A 21,730-nucleotide genomic window follows, 5' to 3' on the forward strand; every position below is an offset into this window, starting at 1 on the left:
TTGGCTGGGGACACCACCCCTGCCACCATGAGCAAGGAGACGGGCCCCAGTGCACAGCTGTCAGGCACCTCAGCGCTGGGTCCTAGGGTCACCTGGGGGAGACTGCAGTCACCTCACCAGAGTGGTGGCACACTCAGGAGCAGAGCCGAACCCAGGGGTCCCAGTGTCCTGCTGTCCCCAGTCTGGGGTCCTGGGCAGCCTGGCCTCCTGCCTGCACCCTCGACTGTGGCCTCCCCGCCCCCACTCCTGCCGCAGCCTCCAGCCAGTGGGGAATGAGACAGCCAGGTGACCCACCTGCAACAGGTGTCCCTACCCAGCGACTGGAGCCGACCCTGTCCTCTCACATCCCCTCTCCCCAGCCACACCACCACCCAGAGCCCACAGACACCCCGACCTCGGGCAGAGCCGCAGCCCCGCCCTCTGCCCTGACCCTCGTGCAGGTCGCAGGTCAGACTGCAGCGCCCCCCCGAGAACCAGGACGCCCGGTCTCGTCCTTCCCGCCCTGGCTTCCCCACCCCTGCCACCCGAGGGGCCCCACAGACAGGCAGAGTCACCAGAAACTTCTGAAGCTCTTTATGTGGCACCGGGAGAGGGGCCCCCCGGCTGCGGAAGGGGTGCACAGTTTTGGGGGAGTTCAGAGTGGGCTGGGAGTGCTCTTTGTCCTTCTGGAGCGTGGGTCCTGGCGGTGCGGCCCTGGGGAGTATGGAGGCCCCTGCCCTGGAAAGGAGGGGAGGGTCAGCGAGGCCAGGGTGAGAGAAAGCTGGAGGGGCCGACACGGGCTCTGGGGGCTGCAGGGTGGGGAGCAGGTTCCAGCTTCTACCAGGCGGGTGCCTGTGGTGGGGACAGAGCTGGACCCGTGTGCCTGACTTGCACAGAAAGCAAACCCAGCAGACAGAGCAAAGGAAGGACCCCCTAGTGGTCCCAGATATGATGGACGGGACAGACATCCGAGGCGATGACCAGGTGCCAGTGTGGGTCTCAGAGCAAAGAAGGCTCCGCCTGGCCCACAGGGGGTCCCTCCTGCCTTCCCTTGAGCGTGGCCCCTGACATGCCGTTGAGCTCAGGAGTCGTGTTGGCTGCAGGGGTTGCTTACCCTAATCACTCTCAGGGACGCAGCTTTCTGTGGAAACCAAGAAAAACCCAGGTGTGAGGTGACCCCCTGGACAAGTGCCCCGACCCCATCCCAGCCGCAGCTCGGACTCCAAAAACCAAGAGCCAGAGCGGAGCCTCCTGGGGTCCCTGGGACGCGTCACAGTGCTGGCGTGCCCCCCCTCAGAGGGGATAGTGGGAGGGGACAGGAGGTCATAGGGACACAGAAGGACACAAGGCACACAGTAGGAGGGGGAGCTGAAGGGGGGACTCAGGAAGGTGGGCAGAGTGGCCCTCTCACCCGTCTGGGTGGGCAGGAAGATGTCCTCCAGCGGCAACCCCTTGCGCTGAGTGAATTTCTTAAATGCTTCCAGAGCTTCTGGGTTCATATCGGGACTTCTACCTGCAGGACAGGTGGCCAGGTGAGTCTGAGGCCTTGGGGAGCAGACAGACCCCTCCATCCCCGGGGCTCTGCCCTGGAGAGGCTGAGAGAGGAGGGCTCAGCCCAAAAGTGGGTGCAGAGCAGGGACAGCGGAGACAGGTGTGGGGATGCCCCGAGCCACTGAGGGTCCCTCAGGAACTGGACCTAGACCCAACCCCAAAGCTGACCTCAGGGTCATGTCCCTAACCTGGACGTGACCCTGAGGTCAGAGAGCTCTCCCTGGCCAGAGAGCTCTTGGACTTCACCCCCAGCCCGGAGGGTCCTTGCCAGAGAGGTAAGATCCTCTATCAGCAACACCCCCTCCCCCATGCTGACTGCCCCACCCCCACAGCCAGAGACCTCAGGAAAGGGCACTTTTGCAGCTGTGGTGGCCAGAGTCCCCGTGGTGAGCGGTCAGGTCACCAAAGGGGCAGGGACTGGTCGCCCCAGGCAACCAACTGTGAGGGGCACACAAGGACCACCACAAGGGGTCATATGCTGGAACCAGGGCATGGCCATGGCTGGCTCCACAGGCTTCTGGAAGCAGAGATTGCGGGGCGGGGACCAGGGAGGGCAGCCCCTACCCACGAGTTTTCCCATGCGGAACCTTCTCCCGTGGTTCTGGCCCTCGCAGTAAAAAATGAAGTGGTCCTTCACGGGCAGTGGCTTGATGTACGTGTACTGCTTGCCCCGCGCTGCGGGCGCAGAGAGAGACGGGCCTCAGGGTCCTCGTGCCTCGGGAGCGAGCTCCAGACCCCGTTAAAGAGCCCTCTGCACTGCTTCGGCTTCTTGGCCACCCTCAGCTGCACTGAGGCCCCATCACCCTGGCGACCCTGCCAGGCCTGTACCCAGGACAGGCTCCCCCCGAAACCTTGGGCACTGGCACTGCGGACGGCACCTCTCCTGGGGAAGTTCCCAAACCAAGCTCTAGAATCACCTGGGGCCAGAGGACCCCTGCCCAGCAGCTGCCCCACCACCCTGCTGCCCCTGCCCCAACCCTCCATTTCCCTGCAGGGTGACCAGCCAGGGCCCCCCAGGGGGACACGGGCCCCTCACCCCTGCTGAGGGCAAACCTGTTCCATCTGGAGCCTGATGTCGGGACAAGGAGACCCCTGGGAAGGGAGAGGTAAGCATCCCGGGAGGGGGTCAGGGTGGGGACCCCAGGCAGCAGGGCGGCTGGGGGTGGGGATGCCGGGCTCTGGCAGGGGCTCAGGCCTCAGGGACTCACAGAGGCTGAATTTGCCAGGCTCCTCCGTGCTGTGCATCACAACCTTCACCTCATGGCACTGGCCCTTCTTCCTGGGGAAAGGGGGAGCCGGGGCCGTGCTCAGGAAATACACCTGAGCTCCCCCACACACACTGGCCTCTGACCCAGGGTCCCTGCGAATTCCACTGTCAGCCACCCCCCACTCCTCACTGCCCAGGACTCTTTCCCCCCAAGGTCGGGAGCACGTGCCCTTTACCGACACCCCAAGCTGGGATGGGAAGAGGCCTCAGGGCAGGCAACTCCTGGGCCACTCCGCAGCCTGGGGAGGGGGACGGAGGGGCAGCTGGACAGGCACCAGGCGGCACTCACAGGAAGGTGAATGAGGCCTCCAGGTAGCCACCGTCCAGGACGTCCAGCATCACGGGGGACACCGCCTTGGGCCTCTTCTCCTTAAACAGGCCCTTGTCGGCCACCACGGCCTTCACGTACCACGTCCCTGTGATCTGAGCAGGGTGGGCCATGAGGCCCCCACAGCGCAGCACCCCTCCCCACTTGCCCACCCGCCTTTCCTGGTACGCTGGCTGCAGCCCCCAAAGGAAGGCCGGGGTCTCGCACATCTGTGCCCCCAGCTCCACTAACACCAGCCCCACACTCAGAGCTCCCAGCTCCAGCCACAGGGCTGTCTGCGACCCAGTGAATCTGACCTAGGCAGGGGCTGTCCCTGGGTACCCGATGAGGCCTGCTCAGGAGGCCCTGCCATGCCTTTGGGTTCCCAGGGTGTCAGTTCAATAGCCCAGGCTGAGCCTGCTTCCCACTCCAGCACCTGAGCTGAGGGGCGACCCTGCCCGCATCAGCAGGACAGAGCCCTCTGCTCTGCCCCTAAGTGACATCTCCTATGACAGACAGCATCCCGGCCACCACCGCCTCCAGCACCCCTGGCCTCCCCCTACACCTGCCCTCTCTGCCTAGCCCAGGCTCACATTCTGTCCCTCCAAAGCCAAGGACAGAGGGTCCAGGGCCTGCAGTGCAGTGATCAGGCCAAACACGATAGTCAGGGCCAGGACCTTCATCTCCAGGGCTCTGTGCAGTCACCGGCAGGTCACCTGGGGGCTCTGGATGGGGCTGTGAGGCTCCCCACAGGGCAGCCTTTTCATACTCTCAGCGCCTGGACCAGGGCATAGCCCTCCCACCCGGTGTCCTGGCCAAGTCCACCCTGGGCGGTGGGTGGACGTCATCGTTGTTTGGAAGTGACAGGTGGTGATTAGGTGCCACCCATGTCTGCACCTCCCACAGGTGCCCGCTGCCAGGTGAGCCATCGGGGGGAGGGCCGTGTCAGGCCGATACCACAGCTGTGGGTGCTCTTGGCACCACAGAGGGAGGGGCGTGGCTTCACTCCCCTGCCCTGCCCCTCCTGGAGCCAGGGCTGCAGAGGAGAAAGGGGCTGAGCTTTAGAACATCAGAGATTAGGGGGAGGGGGGTGCCTCCCTGGTTTCTGCATGGACTGGTCCCCGGGGACCATCAGAGCCTGTCCCAACCCACATGCAACTCCCTTCCCTTTCATTCCTCTAGAACCCCCCCCCCAAGTGCTTCCCCACCTCCTTGTCAGCGTCGACCCCTCATGTGCCCCCAACACAGGCCTCGACTCTCATTCCCTTCCAGTAAAGGGCTGAGAGGCCACGTGTGGGCCTGGGCTCAGAGTTCATGACGCTGCCAACCTCAGCCCTGGCTGCTTCCCCACCAAGAACTTGGCCTTCTCCATCCCTGACCCTGTAGTTCTTGGGCCTGAATCTTCTTCCCTGAGACCCACAGCAGACCCGGGACCTGTAGGCAGCTGCTGGGGCCACACAAGGGCAGCTTTGTGCCTCTCTGGCCCAAGATTGGACACTGCTGTAGATTGCACACCCCCAAGTACTCACTAAATAGTGATAATAAGCACTCTCCAATTGGCCCTGGGCAGTACCCATGGCCCGGTAATTAACTCCCAGCTTGGAAGGTGCTGCTCCGCAGAAAGGCCACCCTGCTGCAGGAAGGGGCGGGGCCCGTGCACTCTGGGACCAGAGACGGGCAGCTCTCCTGGGGTCTCCAGGGCTCTTCCTGGGCCCTGTTCTGCAGAGACCAGGTATTTCACTCATTACGTGGGAGTTGCTGAGCTAAGCCTCTTCGGGACACTGACAGACGTGATTCAGTCCCTGAAAATGACGGGGGACAACACGCAGGGACCATTGGGACAACAGGCTGCCCCCACGAACCTACGCCGGGGCTCCAGGGGCCTCCGTCACCCCCCATCTTGCCCTGTGCCCCGTGGACTGAATTCTACCGAGTTCTCCAACTGTGTTCTTTTTGGATGCTGGGTACATTCGACCCATGTTGGACGCCACTGGGAGGTAGTGGGGCAGAAGGGGAGTCCTGTCCCCGCCCTGGGGTCCCTGGCAGCCACACCTGCTCCAGCAAGTTGTGAACACAGCCATTGTGGGGTCGGGGGCAGGTAGCCATGGTCCCTCCCAGATTTGTTTCTTAGCCACCCCCCTATAATCCTGGCCTAGACACTGCCGCTCCCTTTGTTCACTGTGCAAACGGTTCCGCTCAGCCTGCTGCAGGCTCCTGTGTGCTGGCGGAACGCTCATTCATGTAATTATATGTTTAAAGGCGATCAGTGCCAAGGGGAAAAGTCGAAGTGGGACACGCTGAACCAGGAGTGCTGGGACAGGGGCGTGGTTCGTGTTTTAAATGGCGTGGTCTGACACAGCCTCACCAGGGCGACATTTGAACCCAGAATTAACAACAGTGAAGGAAGCGAGGCGCAAAATCACCCGACAGAAGAGGGTTCCAGGTGGAGGGAACATGGAGCAGGAGTCTGCAGGGGGGACCGTGCCCGGTGCGGCCGGCGCAGGGGCAGACTGGCCCGAGATGAGGTCAGAGGGAGGCTGGGACCCACGTGTCGGGCTTGCAGGCCTTCGTAAGGACGTGAACTTTTCAGTGGGCTGGAGAGCCCTTGGAGAGATTTTACAAAGTGGGGGTGTGACTTGGGGTCTTAAAGGGTCACTCCAGTTGCTGCATTGAGGATGGATTTGGGGGCAAATATAGAGGCAGAGGACCCAGTTGGAAAGACACCGTAACAGTCCAGCCAGATGGCGGTGGTGCAGGGAGGTCTACCCAGCCACCAGGGAGCACCCACCACAAGCAAAGAGAAAACTTGTCAAGCATGTGAAATAATTGTTTTGCCAACAACCAGGCAACATATGCAGAGGGTGAAACTCCAAATCTCTTAGAAGAAAACATAGGACTAACTCCCCACGGCCTCAGGTTAAGCCACAGTTCCTTACATGTGACGCCCAAGTGTAAGCGTCCACAGGGGAGATCGAGCCACTGAACGTCATCAGAATTAAAACTTTTGAGCATCCAAGGACATTATCAGGAAAGTGAAAAGGCAACCCGCGGAAGGGGAGAACACACCTGCAATTCTTTATCTAACCGATGAGGGTCTGTAATTGGGAATGTGTAATGAGCTCTTACACCTGGACAACAGAATGTAAGTAGCCCAATCAAAGTGGGCCATGCATTTTCGGTGGACACCGCCCTAGAGAAGACATACGAACGGCCACGTCATCAGTCGCCAGGGACATGCAAGTCCAAACTGCGGGGAGCCACCACTTCACCCCCGTGAGGACGGCGGCAATGAAAAAGCCAGATGGCTCCACGCGTGGGCGAGCACGTGGAGAAAGGGAAACCCTCGCCCATCCCCTGCTGGGGAGGTAAAGGGGCAGCTGCACAGAAAACGGTGGTTTACATCCTCAGGTGTCTACCCACGAGAAAGGAAGACGTCCTTTCGCACGAAAACTTGTCCGCGAACGTTCCTAGCAGCATTGTGCTTGACGGCCAGGCAGAGCCAACGAACCCTCACTGCCCCCCAGCTGACGCGTGCATAAGCCAGGCGCGCTCCCTCCTGCAGCGGAGTATGATTCGGCCAGAAAAAGAAACAGTATCATACAGAACGTTTTCAAGGGATTCAGATTCCTCCGCGCTCTGCGTATTGTTCATCCCGCCCCCCTCCCCCCGCCCCCCAGTCTTAGCCAATCACTGCTCTTGTACCTGTCCCCACAGTTTTGCCTTTTCCAGAATGTTGTAGCTTCGGAATCACACAGCCTGGAGCCTTTTCACACAAACTTCTTCTACTTTGTCATTCGCATTTAAGATTTCTCCATGCCTTTTCATGGCTTCCATGGTCGCTCCTTCCTTTTTAGAGCTGAGTAACACCCCACTGTCGGGAGGGACCACAGTTCATTCACCTGCTCGCCCACTGAAGATATCTTGGTTGCTTCCACGTGTTTGGCAATTATGAATAAAATGTCTGTAAATACCCACGGGCAGGTTTCGGTGTGGACAAATGTTTTCAGCTCCTTTAGAAAAATACCAAGGGGCACAATTGCTTGCTCATATTGTACGAGTTTGCTCAGTTTGTAAGAAACCACCAAACTGTCTTCTAAAGCGGCTCTGCCATTTGGCCTTCCCCCCAGCATGGCTGAGAGTGCCTATCAGTCCACCTCCGGCCAGCACTGGCGTCGTCCGTGCTCCTGGTTTGTCCATTCTACTAGGTGTGTGCTGCCTCCTGGTTGCTTTAATCTGAGTCTCCCCAACGAGAAATGGGGAGCATCTTTCGTGTTTTTATTTGCCATCTTCTTTGGAGAACCACCCACTACCTTGAGGTCCTGTCTTGCTTTGTGGTGTCCTCGTCTGGGGCTGCAGTTCCAATTCTGGCCACCAGGGGCAGTCTCCCAGGTCGGTGGGGCCCGTGCAGCTTTGGAGCGAGTAACTACTCTTATCTGTGAGCAGGGAGCAGTCGGAGGTCATGCTGGCTGTCCCCTAGCAACTGGCACCTCCTATTACTAGCACTGGTCTTCACAGTCTGAACTGGTCAAAAGCGGGAGGGCGGGCTCCAAACACCAAGTGCTCCCGCTGGACAAAAGCCCCGATGCGTCCAAGAGCAATGCTGAGAACCACCCAGGGGCCCCTGTCCACCCGGGGCTCAGTCTGCAGCGAGGGGAACAAAAGCACAGACTCAGAGACCAGTGAAAAAAAAGAGCTCTGCCAGAGCCAGACGGAGCTGCAGGGAGGCCTGTCTCACTGGGCTGGAGGCCCGAAAGTCCTCACTGGGTGGCATCTGCTACGGCCAGAATGCCAGGAGAGCCAGCCCTGAGCAGAGACAACAGGCACACTTGAGTGTGGCAAGGGGCCTCAGTCTGTCCGTGGGAAGAGAGGGCGGGGCTCAGAGGTCCCTGGCCTCTTTCTCAAGCCCAGCTCCCCTGCAGCCCAGAGCCTGGCTTAGGTCCAAGTCCTGCCCTGCCCCCTGGTGGGCTATGGCGGTAGTGCAGGGGGGAAGGGCTGCCGGCTGAAGGGACTGGGGCTCTTTCTGATAGGCTTTGGCTGTCCGCCTTGCAGGGGAATATGATGAACGTGCAGAGGAGGGAGGTGAGAAGCTGTGGCAGTCCCTGCAGGGGAAGGGGGTGTGGAAACAGAAACCCCCCTGCGCAGGACACGCCCTGGCCCCATCCTCTGTGTCCAAGACGTCCTGGGAGAGTTTGACACACAGGGAGGGAAGACCTGTCCACCGATGGCTGGCGTGGTTGTCTTCTGTGGGATCACGAGGAGGGCATTCCAGGGCCCGTGCACGGAGTCCATGGTGTGGCAAGGTTCATTTGGGTGGAGATAGAAGCTGCCCCCGGGGTGGCCAATGTCCCATCTCTGTCCGCTCCGCCATGGAAAAAGTCCAACTGCATCCTCAGCAAGGCCAAAAACAAAAGCCATGGTCCAGAGGGGTTTTTTTTAAGATTTTATTTATTTATTTATTTATTGAGAGAAAGGGGAAGGTAGGGAGAGAAACATCAACGTGTGAGAGATGCATCAATCGGTTGCCTCTCGAACCCCCAACTGGGGACCCAGCCCACAACCCAGGCGTGTGCCCTGAATGGGAATCGAACCAGCAAACTTTCAGTTTGCAGGCCGGGGCTCAGTCCAGCCAGGGAAAGGTCCAGAGTTTCTGCTTCATGTTAAAGCTTTAGTGCTTGGGAGCCCACACCATCTGCTGCAGGCCCCCGTAGGCTGGCCCCACATGGTTGCGTGTCCCCAGGATAGAGGAACTAAAGGGTTACCACCTGGCATTTAAACATACTTCCCTGGAGGGCCTCGGGGTGGGTGGAGGTGGAAGAGAGTAGAGGGGGAACAAATGGTAATGAAAATAATACAATAAAAAAGGAATAAAATAGATAAAATAAAAAATCAACATCCTCCCCTGGGAGCCCCGTAAAAGCTTGGCACGTCAGCGTCATCCCCTCCTTCCAATGGCTGCCAGTGTCACGCAGACAGGGCTGGGCTCTCCCCTGCCAGGGAGGCTTTTCCAGGACAGCCAGGGCCTGGGTGGGATGCTGGCTCCCAACACCCCCGAACTTGCTGACACGACAGCCGCCCAGGAATGTGACTTGCCAGGAAAATCTGCTAGGAAAAGCTTTCCACTTTCCGTCACTGAGAATGATGTTAGCTGTGGGTTGGTCATCTACGGCCTTTTTATGGTGAGGTTGGTTCCTTCTGTATCCAATTTGTTGAGTTTGTTATGATGCACGAATACCAACTTCTGTGAAATGCTCTTTCTACTCGAGAGGATCGTATGGTTTCCCTCTCATCCTGTTGATGGAATGCATCACACCGGTTGATTTGCATGCCGACCCACCCTTGCCTCCCACGGATAATCTCACTTGGTCGTGGTGGATGACCCTGTTAAAAAGCTGTCGAACTCGGTTGGCTAGTGTTTTGTTGGGAGTTTTTGCCTCGATAGTCCTCAGGGATATTGGCCTGCAGTTTTCTTGTCGTGTCCTTGTTTGCATCATCTTACTTAGTTTCAGGATAACGCTGGCCGCACAAAAACAAGTTTGAGAGGGTTTCTTTCACTCTAATATTTTTGGAAGAGTTCGGGGAGGGCTGGTGGATTCTTCCTTAAGTGTGCGGTAGAGTGCACCAGTGGAAGTGGGCGTCCGCAGGGCCCTCCGGCCTGAGGTTTGGCTGTCAGGTTGGAAGGCAAACACGGACCGGAGCAGACCAGGCCCCCTGGGCGCCTTCCACCACACCTGCCAGCCCAGGCCACTCTTCACCCTGAAAGTCCCTCTGCTCTCAGTGACTGTGCCCGCAGACAGGCTGATCTGACCTCTCACGGATCGCTCTTGACCTTCAATGCTTTCTGTATTCTTGGCGGACTTTTGCCAAAGAGCACTGTCCGTGGGCAGGGAGCCCTGCCGGCTGCGGGGCAGCGCCTTCTCTGCGTTCCCCTCACACCTTCCCAGGTACAGATCACCTGTGACCACAGGCTCCCATGAGCACCCACTGTCCCAGCCACTCTGACCACTGCAGCCAACAGGCCAGGACCAGGGACAGCTCCTTCTCCCGGTCCTGTGACCTGCTCCATTTTGACCCCTCCCTCCCCAGAAGGAAGGTCGCTGCCTGCTGTGTGAACTCGGTCAACTCCTAAACTCCAAACGTCCGGGACTCTAACACAAGCTTTGTCCCGGAGTATCCGGAGGTCCAGGAAGAGGAGCTGCGCACTGTCCCACACCTGACATGAGGTTGCAGGCAGCTCTGCCACGGGCCAGGGGCATCTAGGCCCACCGGCCCTGGGGGAGAACCATCACCTACCTGCACCTGCACAGGCCTCTGCCAGAGCCCAAGAGCTGGCACTGGACCCACAGGGCCTGGACGGAGAGATGGCTCTGGATCCTTCTTCAGTGCCGGCTGGGAAGCCTCTTCAGGCTGTGCCCCCCATCCCCCAGACACCGACCCTGCCCTCAGAGCTCATACCCTGACGGGCAGGCAGGGCAGCGTATCACCCGCAGCCAGGAAGCGGGAGGGCCGTCTCCAGGGCCCTCCCCACCCTAAGATATTTAATAAAAGGTTTTTAAAACGTGTGTGTGTGCATGGCGTGGAGGTCCCTTTTGTGTGACATCAGTCTTTTTACCCAGCTCCTCCGGAGCCACTCCCGAGGCTGTCCTTGGGCTGAATTTATCTTCTGGGGGCAGCGGGAGGACAAAGTGTACTGGTTGGGCCAGGAGAGGGCTGCGGCCAGTCGGCAGAGTGCTTGGCCTGCCTGTCCTGCTCACATTTATCGCCAGGGAGGCACCAGTGTCTGAAGTGAGGCAGGGGACAGCACAGGAAGAACTCTGAGACTGCGCTGCTGTTACTGGCCAGTGTCCAGCACCCTGGTTGCCAGGAAACGCCTGTTATCACTTAGGTAGAATGAATAGTAAACCAAGGCAGGGAGGAGGAGGGAGACATGTCTCACCCGCTAACTCAGTAGTCCTACGCCAGATCCGATAATATTGCCAGGTGTCCCAACATCACAAGAAACACTATGTTAACACAGGAGGGGGGAAGTCCTTGAAATTCTATGTAGCATTTCCACTCTCTGGGAAAGAAAGCCTTGAAACTGTGCTTTCATCCCAGGGCTTGGAATGCAGGAGAGGGTCCCCGGTGCCCAAAGAAGCAGCTCATGGAACATCTTTGGTTAACTGCCCACCTGTGGTCACCACCTGCTTTCCGAGGGCGTCCCTGATGCTTACAGAAAGAGCCCATCGATCACTGAGTAACTGCCCCAGCTTTAATTAACTGCCCCCTGCCACGTATGTTTTACAAGATGAATAAATGGGGTCTGGAGCTAGATAAGGATTTGGGCTAACAGACCCCCACCCATACCTAAGTTTGGGTGGCCACACCCCCCTGGGAGAGCTGGCACTGCCTTACCCATCAGTCAATATGTAACTTTTTTACTCCCACCCCACCAACTGTGTACGTCCTCAGAACAAAGGACTCAGTCTCTCGGCTCTTGGCTCTCTTGCCACCTGGCCTTCAGCTGCCCTTCCTTTTGCCGCCCTGCTTTGCCCTGAACCTTTGCCCCCACTCCCCACTCTAGCGAGGCCCGTTCTCTTCCACAGGAACGGACCACTGATACACTGACTGCTGATCTGTAGTTCCTTACACGCGTCAGCAAGAAGAACCAGGTCTCTCTCGTCCACAAGAGGGCACACCAGGGAGCTCCACAGACTTACACAGACCGAGAAAAACAAACCAGCTGGTCCCAGACCAGGGCCCAGGGAGCCACTGTTTGCGGCTAAAAATGGAAGGTGACCTTTCAGCCAGCACTCGCCAGCTCCTTAGCCCTCCGCCGGGTGCCTGCAGACACTGAGGAAAGGGGCCCTGCCGTGTGGGGCCCAGAGGTCCTCCAGAGAAACGCCAAGGACCCAGGTGATAACCCCCTTGAGGGACGTTGGAGGCTGTGCCCTGGTGCCAGGCAGATCTGGGTTTGCAGCTTCAAGCTACATCACTGTGACCTTGAACCTCAGTTGTTTTGTCTTCTGTGGTTTCTCTGTATCTGGTTTCTCCCCACCCCCTTTACTGCTATCTTTTTGACCGTTGGGGCACCTTCCATGTCCCCTCCCTCACCACACCTAAGCTGTGAGAGGGTCCCCCTGAGGCTCCTGGCGTTTGGGTGTGAGCAAGGGTCAAGGCTACAGGCAGACCCTGGAAGGAAAGTATGGCCAACCTTACCTACAGGGGCACCAGGAGATTCCAGGAGCGGCTCCTGGTCCCCCAGGCCAGGCGCCAGGCTCGGAGGTCCTGAGCAAAGGCAGAACGACCCTAAACCGAGAGTCAGTGCGACGACCAGCTGGTTTTCCCTAATTGTGATTGCTTCAATGTTTGCTAAAGACATTCAAGTTTCCCCCCCCAAATCGTTTCTCTGACTTCTCAGGCCTGGCCCCGAATCCCCAGGCCCGTGCCCCTCCCTCCGGAGCTGGGCCTGCTTTGTCCTAGAGCACAGAACAGATGGCTAGTGGCGGGGCAGAGCCCTGGGGACTCCCGCACGCGCTGGGAACCGGGGGCGGGGTCTGCGGTCGGTGGGCGGGGCGAGTGGGAGGAGCTTAGGTCAGTGGGCAGGGCGCGGGGCTGCGTGCGTGGGAGGGGCGACCTTGTCTACAAGCAGACCCACCCGGACCCGGCCCCTCGCCCCAGAGGCGGCCTTAGGTCAGGCCCAATCCGCGCTTTTCTTTGGGCACAGCGCCGCCACGGGATCTGGCGGGGACCCTGGCGAGCCCAGTCGCTAATCATCGGGTCGGGGTGCGTTCCTCCGTCCGTACTACGCGGGTCTGGCCGCAGGGGGTGAGTCTGCACCCTGCAAGGAACTGTTGCGCTCCCTCCGCCCCACACTGTTCCCGCGTCGCGCCGGGGCGGCGGAGGAGCGTCGGGAGCCCTGAATCCGTACTGCGGGACGGAAGTCGAGGTGCGTCCCCCTCCCCGGGCTCCTCGCTGCAGACCGGGAACTGGGGCGCACAGGGTTCAGACCGGCTCTGTGTCTTAGGCCCCTCGGGAGATACGGCCTAAAGCAGTCAAAGTCGAAGACTTCTGCGCGTCCGGGCCAGTGTGGGGAAACCGAGCCCGCGGAGGGCGGGAGAGGGGGCGGGCTAGCCAGAGGCCACGGAAACTCGAGCTCCGGCATCTTTCTCTGACCTCAGGAGGAGCCCTGCCGGTCCCGTGCTCGCTGCGACCCGGACCAAGCCAAGCGCTGTACCGCCCTTCCTGCACGTCATCCTCAGGGGCGGTGCGTATTGTCCTTTCTCCCCGCCTTCCCAGCCCCTTTATCCGGGGAGATCCCTGGAGTTGTGGTGGAGGCGGGAAAGGGACCTGTCCTACGTTACCGAGCTACGGAGAGATGGAGCGCGTTCCGAGGTCCCCTGGAATAGCCAGGCCTCACCTCAGTGCACTGCTGCCCCCCCGCCACGCCCCTCCCTGGGGAGTCGCGGCCCTGTCCCGGCTGTGCAAGCTCTAGGCTTGAGTTCCGGTTGTCCTCCTGTTTGCTCCTGGGAACGCTTCCTCAAGTCCCGCCCAAGCGCCCCGCCCCTGTGCAGCTCCTCGGAACCGGGGTCCTCTGCTCGCCGTTGTGGGAAGAGTTAGGAGGGAGACCTGAGGGCCTAGGCTGGAGGCCGGGTGCCTCTTCCCAGACACTGCTGTAAGCTTCCGCTGAGCCCTGAACTGGGAGAGCTGGCCCCCGAGCCGCAAGAGCGGGACCTGGGGGGTCCACATTCCCCTAGTGGGGCCGCCCAGGGGAGGGCAGGGCAACAAGGATGGGGCCACTGCCCCCTGGGTAAGAGGCATTTCTCTGCAGGTGTACCCCTCACCGACACGGGCTCAGAGAGGAGGCTGATTCCCCAAGGCAGGCCCGCCCGCAGCAGGTGCACAGGCTCAGGAGCTTCACCTAGCCATGCGCTGCCGCACACTGGCCCTGGGGCTGGGGTTCTGCCTGCTGGTGGGCACAGTCCTCTGCGTTCTGTGGTGAGCATGCGCCCTGGAGCCCTCCAGCTCCACCCGAAACTTCTCTCTTGGCATCTCAACCCCCAAACCTGACCCCTCTCCTGGCACACCTGTCCCCCCACCCAAACGCCAGCCCCAGTACGACCAAACTAGGCTTCTGAATTTTGCCCAGCACTGGCCTCTTGGCCTTTGCACATGCTCTTCCCTCTGCCTCCACCATCCTCCTCACCTCGCTGAGGAACTCCTGTTTATGCTCCCAAGTTCACCCTGTGTGTTCCTCTGTGCAGTCCCCTGGGCTGCCCCTCCGCACACCACCACCCCCTCTTGTGTTCCGGGCGTGGAGTGAAGAACATTCCCGCCCCAGGAATGAGTGACTTCACGGGTGGCTAATGACCACATGCTGGAAGACCAGGAGACTTTGTCCTCCACGGTCAGCCAGATCTCAGGGGTGACTGGGGACTGCAGATGCGCCAGTGGGCCTTGACCCCTGCCGATGTGCCCCACTGCCCCAGGTTTCAGCCTCTGGGGCAGTCAGGTCAGCAGGTGTTTCTCCTTCCCAGGGTGTATGTCGAGAACTGGCTGCCATTCTCCTATGTCCCCTATTATCTCCCCTGCCCAGCCATCTTGTAAGTATGGGGCTGGGAGAACTGGGGGCCCTGTGGGCTGCAGGGAGTGGGGGAGATTGGAGAGTTTTTAAGGTCGCCTGTCTACAGGTTCCTGGGTCCCAAGCTCATGATCAATGCGACAGGTGTTTGGGTAATTTGGGGCTGCCCTGCTTCAGTCTTTGGGGGCCCTTCCAACGCCCCTCCACGGTTGGACCCTGAGCCTGTCGCGCACTCTGGGCTCACCTGCTGCATCTGTGAGGTGGGATGGTGGAGTCCCTCCGGGCTGCTGGGGTCACAGAGTGCAGTGGTGCCTGAGGAGCCCGGGAAGCGGGGGGCACTGACGTGTGGCATGTGGACTTGACCATTTTGCTCAGCACTGTGCTCCATGTGCATCCAAGGAGCACATGGACTTGTGACCAAGTCTTGCATCTGACTTTGACAGATGAGAGTGAAGCCAAGGGTGGGGACAGTCTCAGGGGCCATCGGGCCCCCGTCTTATGTTTTATGGTGGGTAAAAGAAAGTCCAAAGCTGGGTCATAGGCTGCTAACTCTCAAGGCCTGGTTATTGTTATAAAAACACAGAACATAGCAAATTAGGAAGCTGGAGAGCAGAAAAGAGAAAAGAGAAACCCTCTTGGGTCCCATGGGTCTGAATTTTGCTCCAGTTCCAGAGTTTGTTGTCAGCTTGTCAGTTGCTGTACTTTCTAAACGAACAAATTCTGCTTCACCTGGTCCTAAAGCCAGAAAGGCTTCTTGCTATGGGAAATGGTTGTGATCTCTTTTTTTGAGATTTTATTTATTTATTTTTAGAGAGGGGGGAAGGGAGGGAGAGAAACATCAATGTGTGGTTGCCTCCTGCCTGCCCCCAACCGGGGACCCAGCCCGCAACCCAGGCATGTGCCCTGACTGGGAATCGAACCGGCGACCCTTTGTTTTGCAGCCTGGCAGTCAATCCCCTGAGCCACACCAGCCAGGGCAGAAATAGTTGTGACCTTAATGTTTCTGTGTTTTGTATTGTGTTTTCCAGAAGTGACTTTGTTTTTTGGCCTGTGTTCACACTCTTCAGTCACTCATTTTATTCTGCCCAGGAGTTGGGTCATAATTCTTGAATCCCTTCCTGCCTTTCCCACAGAACTTCAGGGATTTCGGTGGTTTCCAATTGCCCGGTGTTCCAAATTAGCTTGTTCCAAGTGAGCAGCTTTGGGTCTAAAGCTTTCTCCATCTTAAAGGTCCTTTCGTTTGCTGTGTTCCCTTGCTGGGTGGGAGGACATAGAGAAGTTCTTTTTTTTTTTTTTTTAAATCCTGAGCCGAAGACAGGCTTGCTGATTTTAGAGTGAGGGGAAGGGAGGCAGAGAGAGGAAGAGAAACATTGGTGTTGTAGAGAAATACCAATCAGTCACCTCTCGTAGGCACCCCAACCAGGCCCCGAACCCACAGCCCAGCAGGCACATGCCCTGACCCCTGACCGGAAATGAGCCTGTGACCTTCTGGTTTGCAGGACAGCCCTCCCACCAGCTGAGCCCTACCTGTCAGGGCACGACAGGTTCTTGAACCAGCTGGTCAGGTTGCTTTCCCAAAGGACCAGGACATCCCACACCCCACACACACTGCCCCCGGGCCCCTGCTGGAAGTACTGTGTGAAACCAGAAAACAAACTGGAACTGGAAAAACTAGGGCCAAGCCACCTGCTGATTGGAGCAGTGGGAAACTCGCTGAGGTTTCATTTCTTTGACTCCTCCCCAGGCCTCCGTCCCCCCAGGGCCTCCTCACCTTCCCAGGCCCTGCTCTGCATCTCCCTTTGACCCGTTGGGAGCTGTGTGCCATCGCCCTTGGCCAAGCACTTTTGCCACATTTTTTACTCTTTGCAATTTGTCTGTCTTTGGGTTCTGCCGAGTTCATTTTTCACAGATTGAAGTGGGAAGGTTTTGCTTGATTTCGATGGCCCCGCCTTTTCCTCTCCCTTTGGATTTCTTCAGGACTTATAGCTGTCTTACCTTCAGGGGTTATGAAAGGTGAAGTTCCTCTCTCTGGCTTTGGTGTGCTGTGTCTGGCTCTGAGGCTGGCCTTGTTGGGGAGCAGGGAGGGCCTTTGCCAGGGAAGTGTGGGAGTGCTGGGCTGGCTGGGGCCTGCGCCCTCCCTTCAGACCGCATGGCAGAGTCCCATCACTTTCTGAGCGGGGACCTGAGTGTGTTGGTTTGCGTGAAGCTGGGCTGAGGGCCCATGTGACCCACTGGCTTTCTTAAACTGTTGATTCCAGAGCAGAGACTGATCACAGGAGGGAAAATGCTGTGTGATTCCACTTACAGGAGATTCCTAGAGACCGAGGGGGAAATAGTTACCCAGGGCTGGGGGAGGGGGAGAGAGTGGGTGTTTGACAGGGACGGGATCTCCGTGGGGAAGATGGAAAGTTCTGGAGGTGGACGGGGGATGGGCGCACAACCTGTGAACTCCAGTGGTGCTTCGTTACATATTTTTACCACACCCACAAAAAAGCATCACCTAAAATAGGTAGGAAGACAAGGAGGCTAAAGCGCGTCGTCAAACGCGACATATCGAGAATTCCCAAATGAACGGCAGGCACCGTGTCCTCGGACGGGCTCGGCCTCACCACAGGCCTGTCCCGGAGCTGGCCCCCTGGGGAGCCCGGGGCGGCCCTATCCCTTCTCTGGGCCTCACCTCCACTGCCTGGGGAGCGGCTCTTTTTGGAAGGGTTTATTGTCTCATTTTTTTAAGGGTAATGGAACTAAACCCCCCAAGGAGTCAGATGTCTGGCCCAGTCCCTGGGGAGATGGTAGCAGAACCAGGGACTTTGTGCAACCTGCCACCTTCTTCCTCGGGGACCCCCTTCTTACGTGCCGCCCAGGGTGGCCTACACTCGAGTGTAGGCTGACCACACAGGCTGCTGCTGGGTGTGGACCAAGAGCCCCTGACCCACATCCCGCGGTCCATTCATGGCTGAGGACGGGGACCCTTGTTGCAGACTGGTCAGGTTCCCAGTGCAAACTGGACCGCCCCAGCAGGATGGGGGGCGGGACAGAGGGAGGTGGGGGTGGTGCCTAGATGGAGGGACAGAGGTTGGCTTACTTGACTGCGTGAGTGGCCAGGCCGTCAGGGCGAGCGGGCTGGAACTCTTGGGCAGGAGCTGACCCCAACAGGACTCCTTCTTCAGGGAGGCCTCGGCTCTGCTCTCAAGGCCTTTCAGCTGATGGCGTCAGGCCCAGCCCTTATGCAGGGTGCTCTCTACCCAGAGCCAGCTGGTGCAGGCGCTCCTCACATCTGCAGGAGCCTCCGTGGCTTCTGGGTTGGTGCTTGTGTAACTGGGTCGGACCACCGACCATCCCTGCGGGCTCGGGTCAGGCCACTCTCCCACGGCCCCCAGGCTGGGAGCTGGCGGGACTGGGCTCGCCGGCTCTTCGCAGCTTCTCCAACCTTCCTCCCAGTGCTAGGTTCCTACAGCCTGCCAGAGCTGACAGAGGACCAGCTCTGGGGACAAGCACACTGCCACTCGGTGGCCCTGGACAGACACTTTGGTGGGACCCAGGCCCTGCAGAGCAGGCAGAGCAATGGAGAGGGTTCACGGAGTCCGCATGGAGCCCAGGGTTGTCTGCCCCGGGGGGTGCTGAGTGAACCTCAGCTTCACTCTGCCAGCTGCCAGCAGTAATGGCTCTTTCTCGCCTCTGCCCACCAGCAACATGAAGCTGCAGTACAGGGGCAAGAGGCCGTTCCAGCCTGTGGCCAGGTAAGCCCATGTCAGGTCCCGCTCTGTGGCCCCGGAGGGCAGACCACCTCCCTCACCCCCAGCCCTTCTCCGTTGCAGGTCACAGTACCCACAGCCCAAGCTGCTGGAGCAGAGGTAGGTGCTGCATGGGGGCAGCGTGGAGAGACCTGGGGTGGAAGGTGGGGGCGCAGAGCTCTGACGGAGGAGTTGGGGTGGGTGGCAGAGGTGCCCAGCGTCCTTGGTGTTCGGGTGGACTGGGGCCAGGCCACCCACTCACAGGAGGCTGGTGGGCCAGGCGCGGCGGGGTTTGGGAGCCGCACAGCGGTGCACCCGCTACATGGCAGGTGCTCGATCTGTCATTGATGACAGTGCATTTAAAATTTTTGTTCTTTTATTGATTCTAAAGAGAGGGGAAGGGAGGGGGGGGAAGGAGAGTGAGAGACATCAGTGCGAGAGAGAAACAGTGGTTGGCTGTCTCTCATCCTGGGACCGAACCCACAGCCCAGGCCTGGGCCCCGACCAGCGGTCGAACCCGTGACCGTTCAGTTTGCGGGACGATGCCCAACCGACTGAGCCACACCGGCCAGGGCGTTTTAATGGCAATATCGATAACCCCACGCCTGACGTGCCTTAACCTTGGGCCCTCTGACCACCCTGGGAAGTACATCTTCCCATCCCCACTTCCCCCCTGAGGATGCTGAGGCCCAGAGACAGGGACGAAGCCACCCAGGGTCACACAGCATGGGAGGCAGGGCTAGGGTGAGCCCAAGGCGTGGCCGAGGGAGGGTCTCAGTCCCCCCTCCCCGGGCGCCCCCTGCTGCCAGGCCCACAGACCTGCTGACGCTCACGCCCTGGCTGGCGCCCATCGTCTCTGAGGGAACCTTCAACCTGGAGCTTCTGCAGAACATCTACCAGCCGCTGAACCTGACCATTGGGCTCACGGCATTTGCTGTGGGGAAGTGAGTGGTGGGCTGGGCCTCTTGTACCCAATGGGGCTCACGGTCTAGGGAGAGGCAGGACCTGGACATGGGTGGGGAAGGAGGGCTTCCTGGAGGAAGGGGGCCTGGGGTGGATGCAGAGAGGGCAGCCTAGGTGAGGGAACAGCAGGAGCCTTTGTCAGGAGACCCTCTTGTCCCCTCATCCTTCTCTTCCTCCCCTGAACAGTCCAGGCAGATATGGAGGAGCAGACAGCCCTCAGACCACCTCACAGAAATGGGGTCCATGGTCAGGCCAGGCTGCCAGTGGGTCCAGCGACCCCAGCTGAGCTGGCCCCGCCCTCAGGTCCCCTAATGCTGCCTGTGCTGCCTGCTCTCTGGGTTTCTCCCCTTTTCCCCTCTCCTCCCAGACCCCACCTGGCCTTTCCTATAGGAGCCACCACCTGGCAGCTTCCCTTTGTGTCCCTTTCCAAGACTCTTGACAGAGGGACCATGATGGGACCCTAAGGCCTAAAGCACTGGCCAGATGAGGAATGGCCCACCTGGGGCCAGGTGATCCCTGGTCCAATCAGCTGTGGCCTGGAGGTCAGGGCCATGCAGCTTCCACCCGCCCTGGGCCCCAGCACCTCTCACTTTCCCTGGGTGCAGCCACTGACCTGCTTCTTGGTTCCTTTCTGTCCCCGAGCCACAGCGTCTCTGCCCCTAGACCCTACCTGGCACTTAGCTCAGTCAGAGTTAGGTCAGTTGGGGGGCATCAGAAGCGGCACCCTACTCAGACTCGTTCTTATGACGTTTGAGAGGTAGGTGCTGTGATTGTGGGCATTTGACAGATGAGGACCCCGAGGGTCAGGCCTGCGTGACTCCTGCTAGTGGGCGCTGCGGGGCAGACCCAACCCGGCCGACTGCAGGCAGCCCCGTGACCCATGTGGTGCCGGCACATGGCGGGGGACCCTGCTGGGGCCACCGTGGATGATGGATTCTTACCACCAGGTACACCCCCTTCGCCCGGCACTTCCTGGAGTCGGCTGAGCAGTTCTTCATGCATGGCTACCGAGTGCGCTACTACATCTTCACCGATGACCCTGCGGCCATTCCGCAGGTGCCGCTGGGCCCCGGCCGCACCCTCAGCATCATCCCCATCCAGAAGCACCCCCGAAAGGAGGAGGCCTCCGTGCGCCGGATGGAGACCATCAGCCAGCACATCGCCCAGAGGGCGCACCGGGAGGTGGACTACCTCTTCTGCGTCAATGTGGACATGGTTTTCCGGAACCATTGGGGCCCCGAGACCTTGGGAGACCTGGTGGCTGCCATTCACCCGGGCTACTACACTGTGCCCCGCCAGCAGTTCCCCTACGAGCGAAGGCATGTCTCCACCGCCTTTGTGGCAGACAGCGAGGGGGACTTTTATTACGGCGGGGGGGTCTTTGGGGGGCGGGTGGACAGGGTGTATGATTTCACTAGGGGCTGCCACATGGCCATCTTGGCGGACAAGGCCAACGGCATCATGGCGGCCTGGCAGGAGGAGAGCCACCTGAACCGCCGCTTCATCTCACACAAGCCCTCCAAAGTGCTGTCCCCCGAGTACCTCTGGGACCACAGGAAGCCCCAGCCACCCAGCCTGAAGCTGATCCGCTTTTCTACTCTGGACAAGGACCTCCACTGGCTGCGGAGCTGACCGCAGAGCCGGGATGCCATGTACAGGATCCCAAGCCGTGCAGCCAGCTCACCCCTCATGGGCACCCAGCGGCCCCAGCAGAGCGCCTCACTTCTCAAGCCTTAGCTGAGTCCTGCTGTGTCCTGCCCGCCTCTCAGGAGAATCCCACCAGAAGTGGATGTGGGAGGGCCTCTGGAAACTGTGAAGGGCTCTTCCCACAGGAAGAGAATGCAGAGCTCGAATGTGGGCTGAGAGGTGGGACAGGGCGGAGATACTAGTGGTAAAGAGAGCAGGGCCCCCAGGCGCCCAGTAGACTTGCCTTCACGTCCTGGTGCCTTTGTGTCCTCAGGGAAGTTCTGCACCCTGCCCTCCGCCATGCCTGCACTCCCACTTCTGCCCCCTTTCCTGCCTACTGCCCTTGGAGTTGCACTTGTCACGGCCTGTGTGAAGAGCGTCCAGGGCCCCTCTCCTCTGGTTGCAGGGCTCCCAGTACTGTGATGTCCTTCAGCCACTTGGAGCCAATTCTCACTCAGGAGCCCGTGAACCTGACTGGGTCTAGGCTCTCTGGTTTCCAGTGCAGCTGCACCCATGGTGACCACCCTCCCTGGCACTCGCCACGTCCTTTGTAAGAAGGTTGGGGCAGCTTTAATAAAGGTGGCAGCTGCTAGGCCCTAGCCAGGGTATTTCCACCTGTACCCCCGAGGGTCTGTGCCATTGGCCACAGGTGATGCAGGCAGCCTAGGTGTCGAAAGCATGCACTC

At 59.5% G+C, this 21,730-nt stretch overlaps 2 protein-coding genes across 11 annotated transcripts; one reads left to right on the top strand and one right to left on the bottom strand.

Annotated features, from left to right (window-relative positions):
• Positions 1 to 558: 558 nt before the first annotated feature.
• LOC112306554 (odorant-binding protein 2b) lies at positions 559 to 3,853 on the bottom strand. Of its 3 annotated transcripts, none has more exons than XM_045196744.3 (7): positions 3,698 to 3,852; positions 3,087 to 3,220; positions 2,739 to 2,809; positions 2,095 to 2,205; positions 1,391 to 1,492; positions 1,094 to 1,120; positions 559 to 712 (listed from the first exon to the last, which is right to left on the bottom strand). In XM_045196744.3, the coding sequence occupies exons 1-6, from the start codon at positions 3,785 to 3,787 to the stop codon at positions 1,095 to 1,097; spliced, it is 534 nt and encodes a 177-aa protein (XP_045052679.2). In that variant the 5' UTR covers positions 3,788 to 3,852; the 3' UTR covers positions 559 to 712; position 1,094. The 3 variants fall into 3 exon arrangements, with proteins under 3 accessions (XP_045052679.2, XP_045052678.2, XP_071076955.1); XM_045196743.2 differs by having other exon boundaries at positions 559 to 717; XM_071220854.1 differs by lacking the exons at positions 559 to 712; positions 1,094 to 1,120; positions 1,391 to 1,492; positions 2,095 to 2,205 and adding an exon at positions 2,429 to 2,622 and having other exon boundaries at positions 3,698 to 3,853.
• Positions 3,854 to 11,832: 7,979 nt separating this feature from the next.
• Positions 11,833 to 21,636, top strand: GBGT1 (globoside alpha-1,3-N-acetylgalactosaminyltransferase 1 (FORS blood group)). Of its 8 annotated transcripts, none has more exons than XM_024562230.3 (8): positions 11,833 to 11,996; positions 13,262 to 13,347; positions 13,912 to 14,078; positions 14,618 to 14,683; positions 18,351 to 18,401; positions 18,480 to 18,515; positions 19,205 to 19,339; positions 20,306 to 21,636. In XM_024562230.3, exons 3-8 carry the CDS (start codon positions 14,008 to 14,010, stop codon positions 20,988 to 20,990), a joined length of 1,044 nt encoding a protein of 347 aa, XP_024417998.2. In that variant the 5' UTR covers positions 11,833 to 11,996; positions 13,262 to 13,347; positions 13,912 to 14,007; the 3' UTR covers positions 20,991 to 21,636. The 8 variants fall into 8 exon arrangements, with proteins under 8 accessions (XP_024417998.2, XP_045052673.2, XP_024417997.2 ...); XM_045196738.3 differs by lacking the exon at positions 11,833 to 11,996 and adding an exon at positions 12,725 to 13,029; XM_024562229.4 differs by lacking the exon at positions 11,833 to 11,996 and adding an exon at positions 12,725 to 12,908.
• The last annotated feature ends 94 nt before the right edge of the window (positions 21,637 to 21,730 follow it).

The sequence above is a fragment of the Desmodus rotundus genome, chromosome 1 (assembly GCF_022682495.2).
Source record: "Desmodus rotundus isolate HL8 chromosome 1, HLdesRot8A.1, whole genome shotgun sequence".
NCBI lineage: Eukaryota > Metazoa > Chordata > Mammalia > Chiroptera > Phyllostomidae > Desmodus > Desmodus rotundus.

What these genes read in the sequence shown, in the direction of transcription:
- LOC112306554 (XM_045196744.3), bottom strand. Translation starts at nt 3,787, where the DNA reads ATGAAGGTCCTGGCCCTGACTATCGTGTTTGGCCTGATCACTGCACTG. An exon ending in GAGGCCTCATTCACCTTCCT is followed by an intron (nt 2,810 to 3,086) that starts GTGAGTGCCGCC and finishes CCCTTTCCCCAG; the next exon opens with GAAGAAGGGCCAGTGCCATG. An exon ending in GCCTGGCAAATTCAGCCTCT is followed by an intron (nt 2,206 to 2,738) that starts GTGAGTCCCTGA and finishes CTGCGCCCGCAG; the next exon opens with CGCGGGGCAAGCAGTACACG.
- GBGT1 (XM_024562230.3), top strand. Translation starts at nt 14,008, where the DNA reads ATGCGCTGCCGCACACTGGCCCTGGGGCTGGGGTTCTGCCTGCTGGTG. An exon ending in CTCCCCTGCCCAGCCATCTT is followed by an intron (nt 14,684 to 18,350) that starts GTAAGTATGGGG and finishes TCTGCCCACCAG; the next exon opens with CAACATGAAGCTGCAGTACA. An exon ending in CCCAAGCTGCTGGAGCAGAG is followed by an intron (nt 18,516 to 19,204) that starts GTAGGTGCTGCA and finishes CCCTGCTGCCAG; the next exon opens with GCCCACAGACCTGCTGACGC.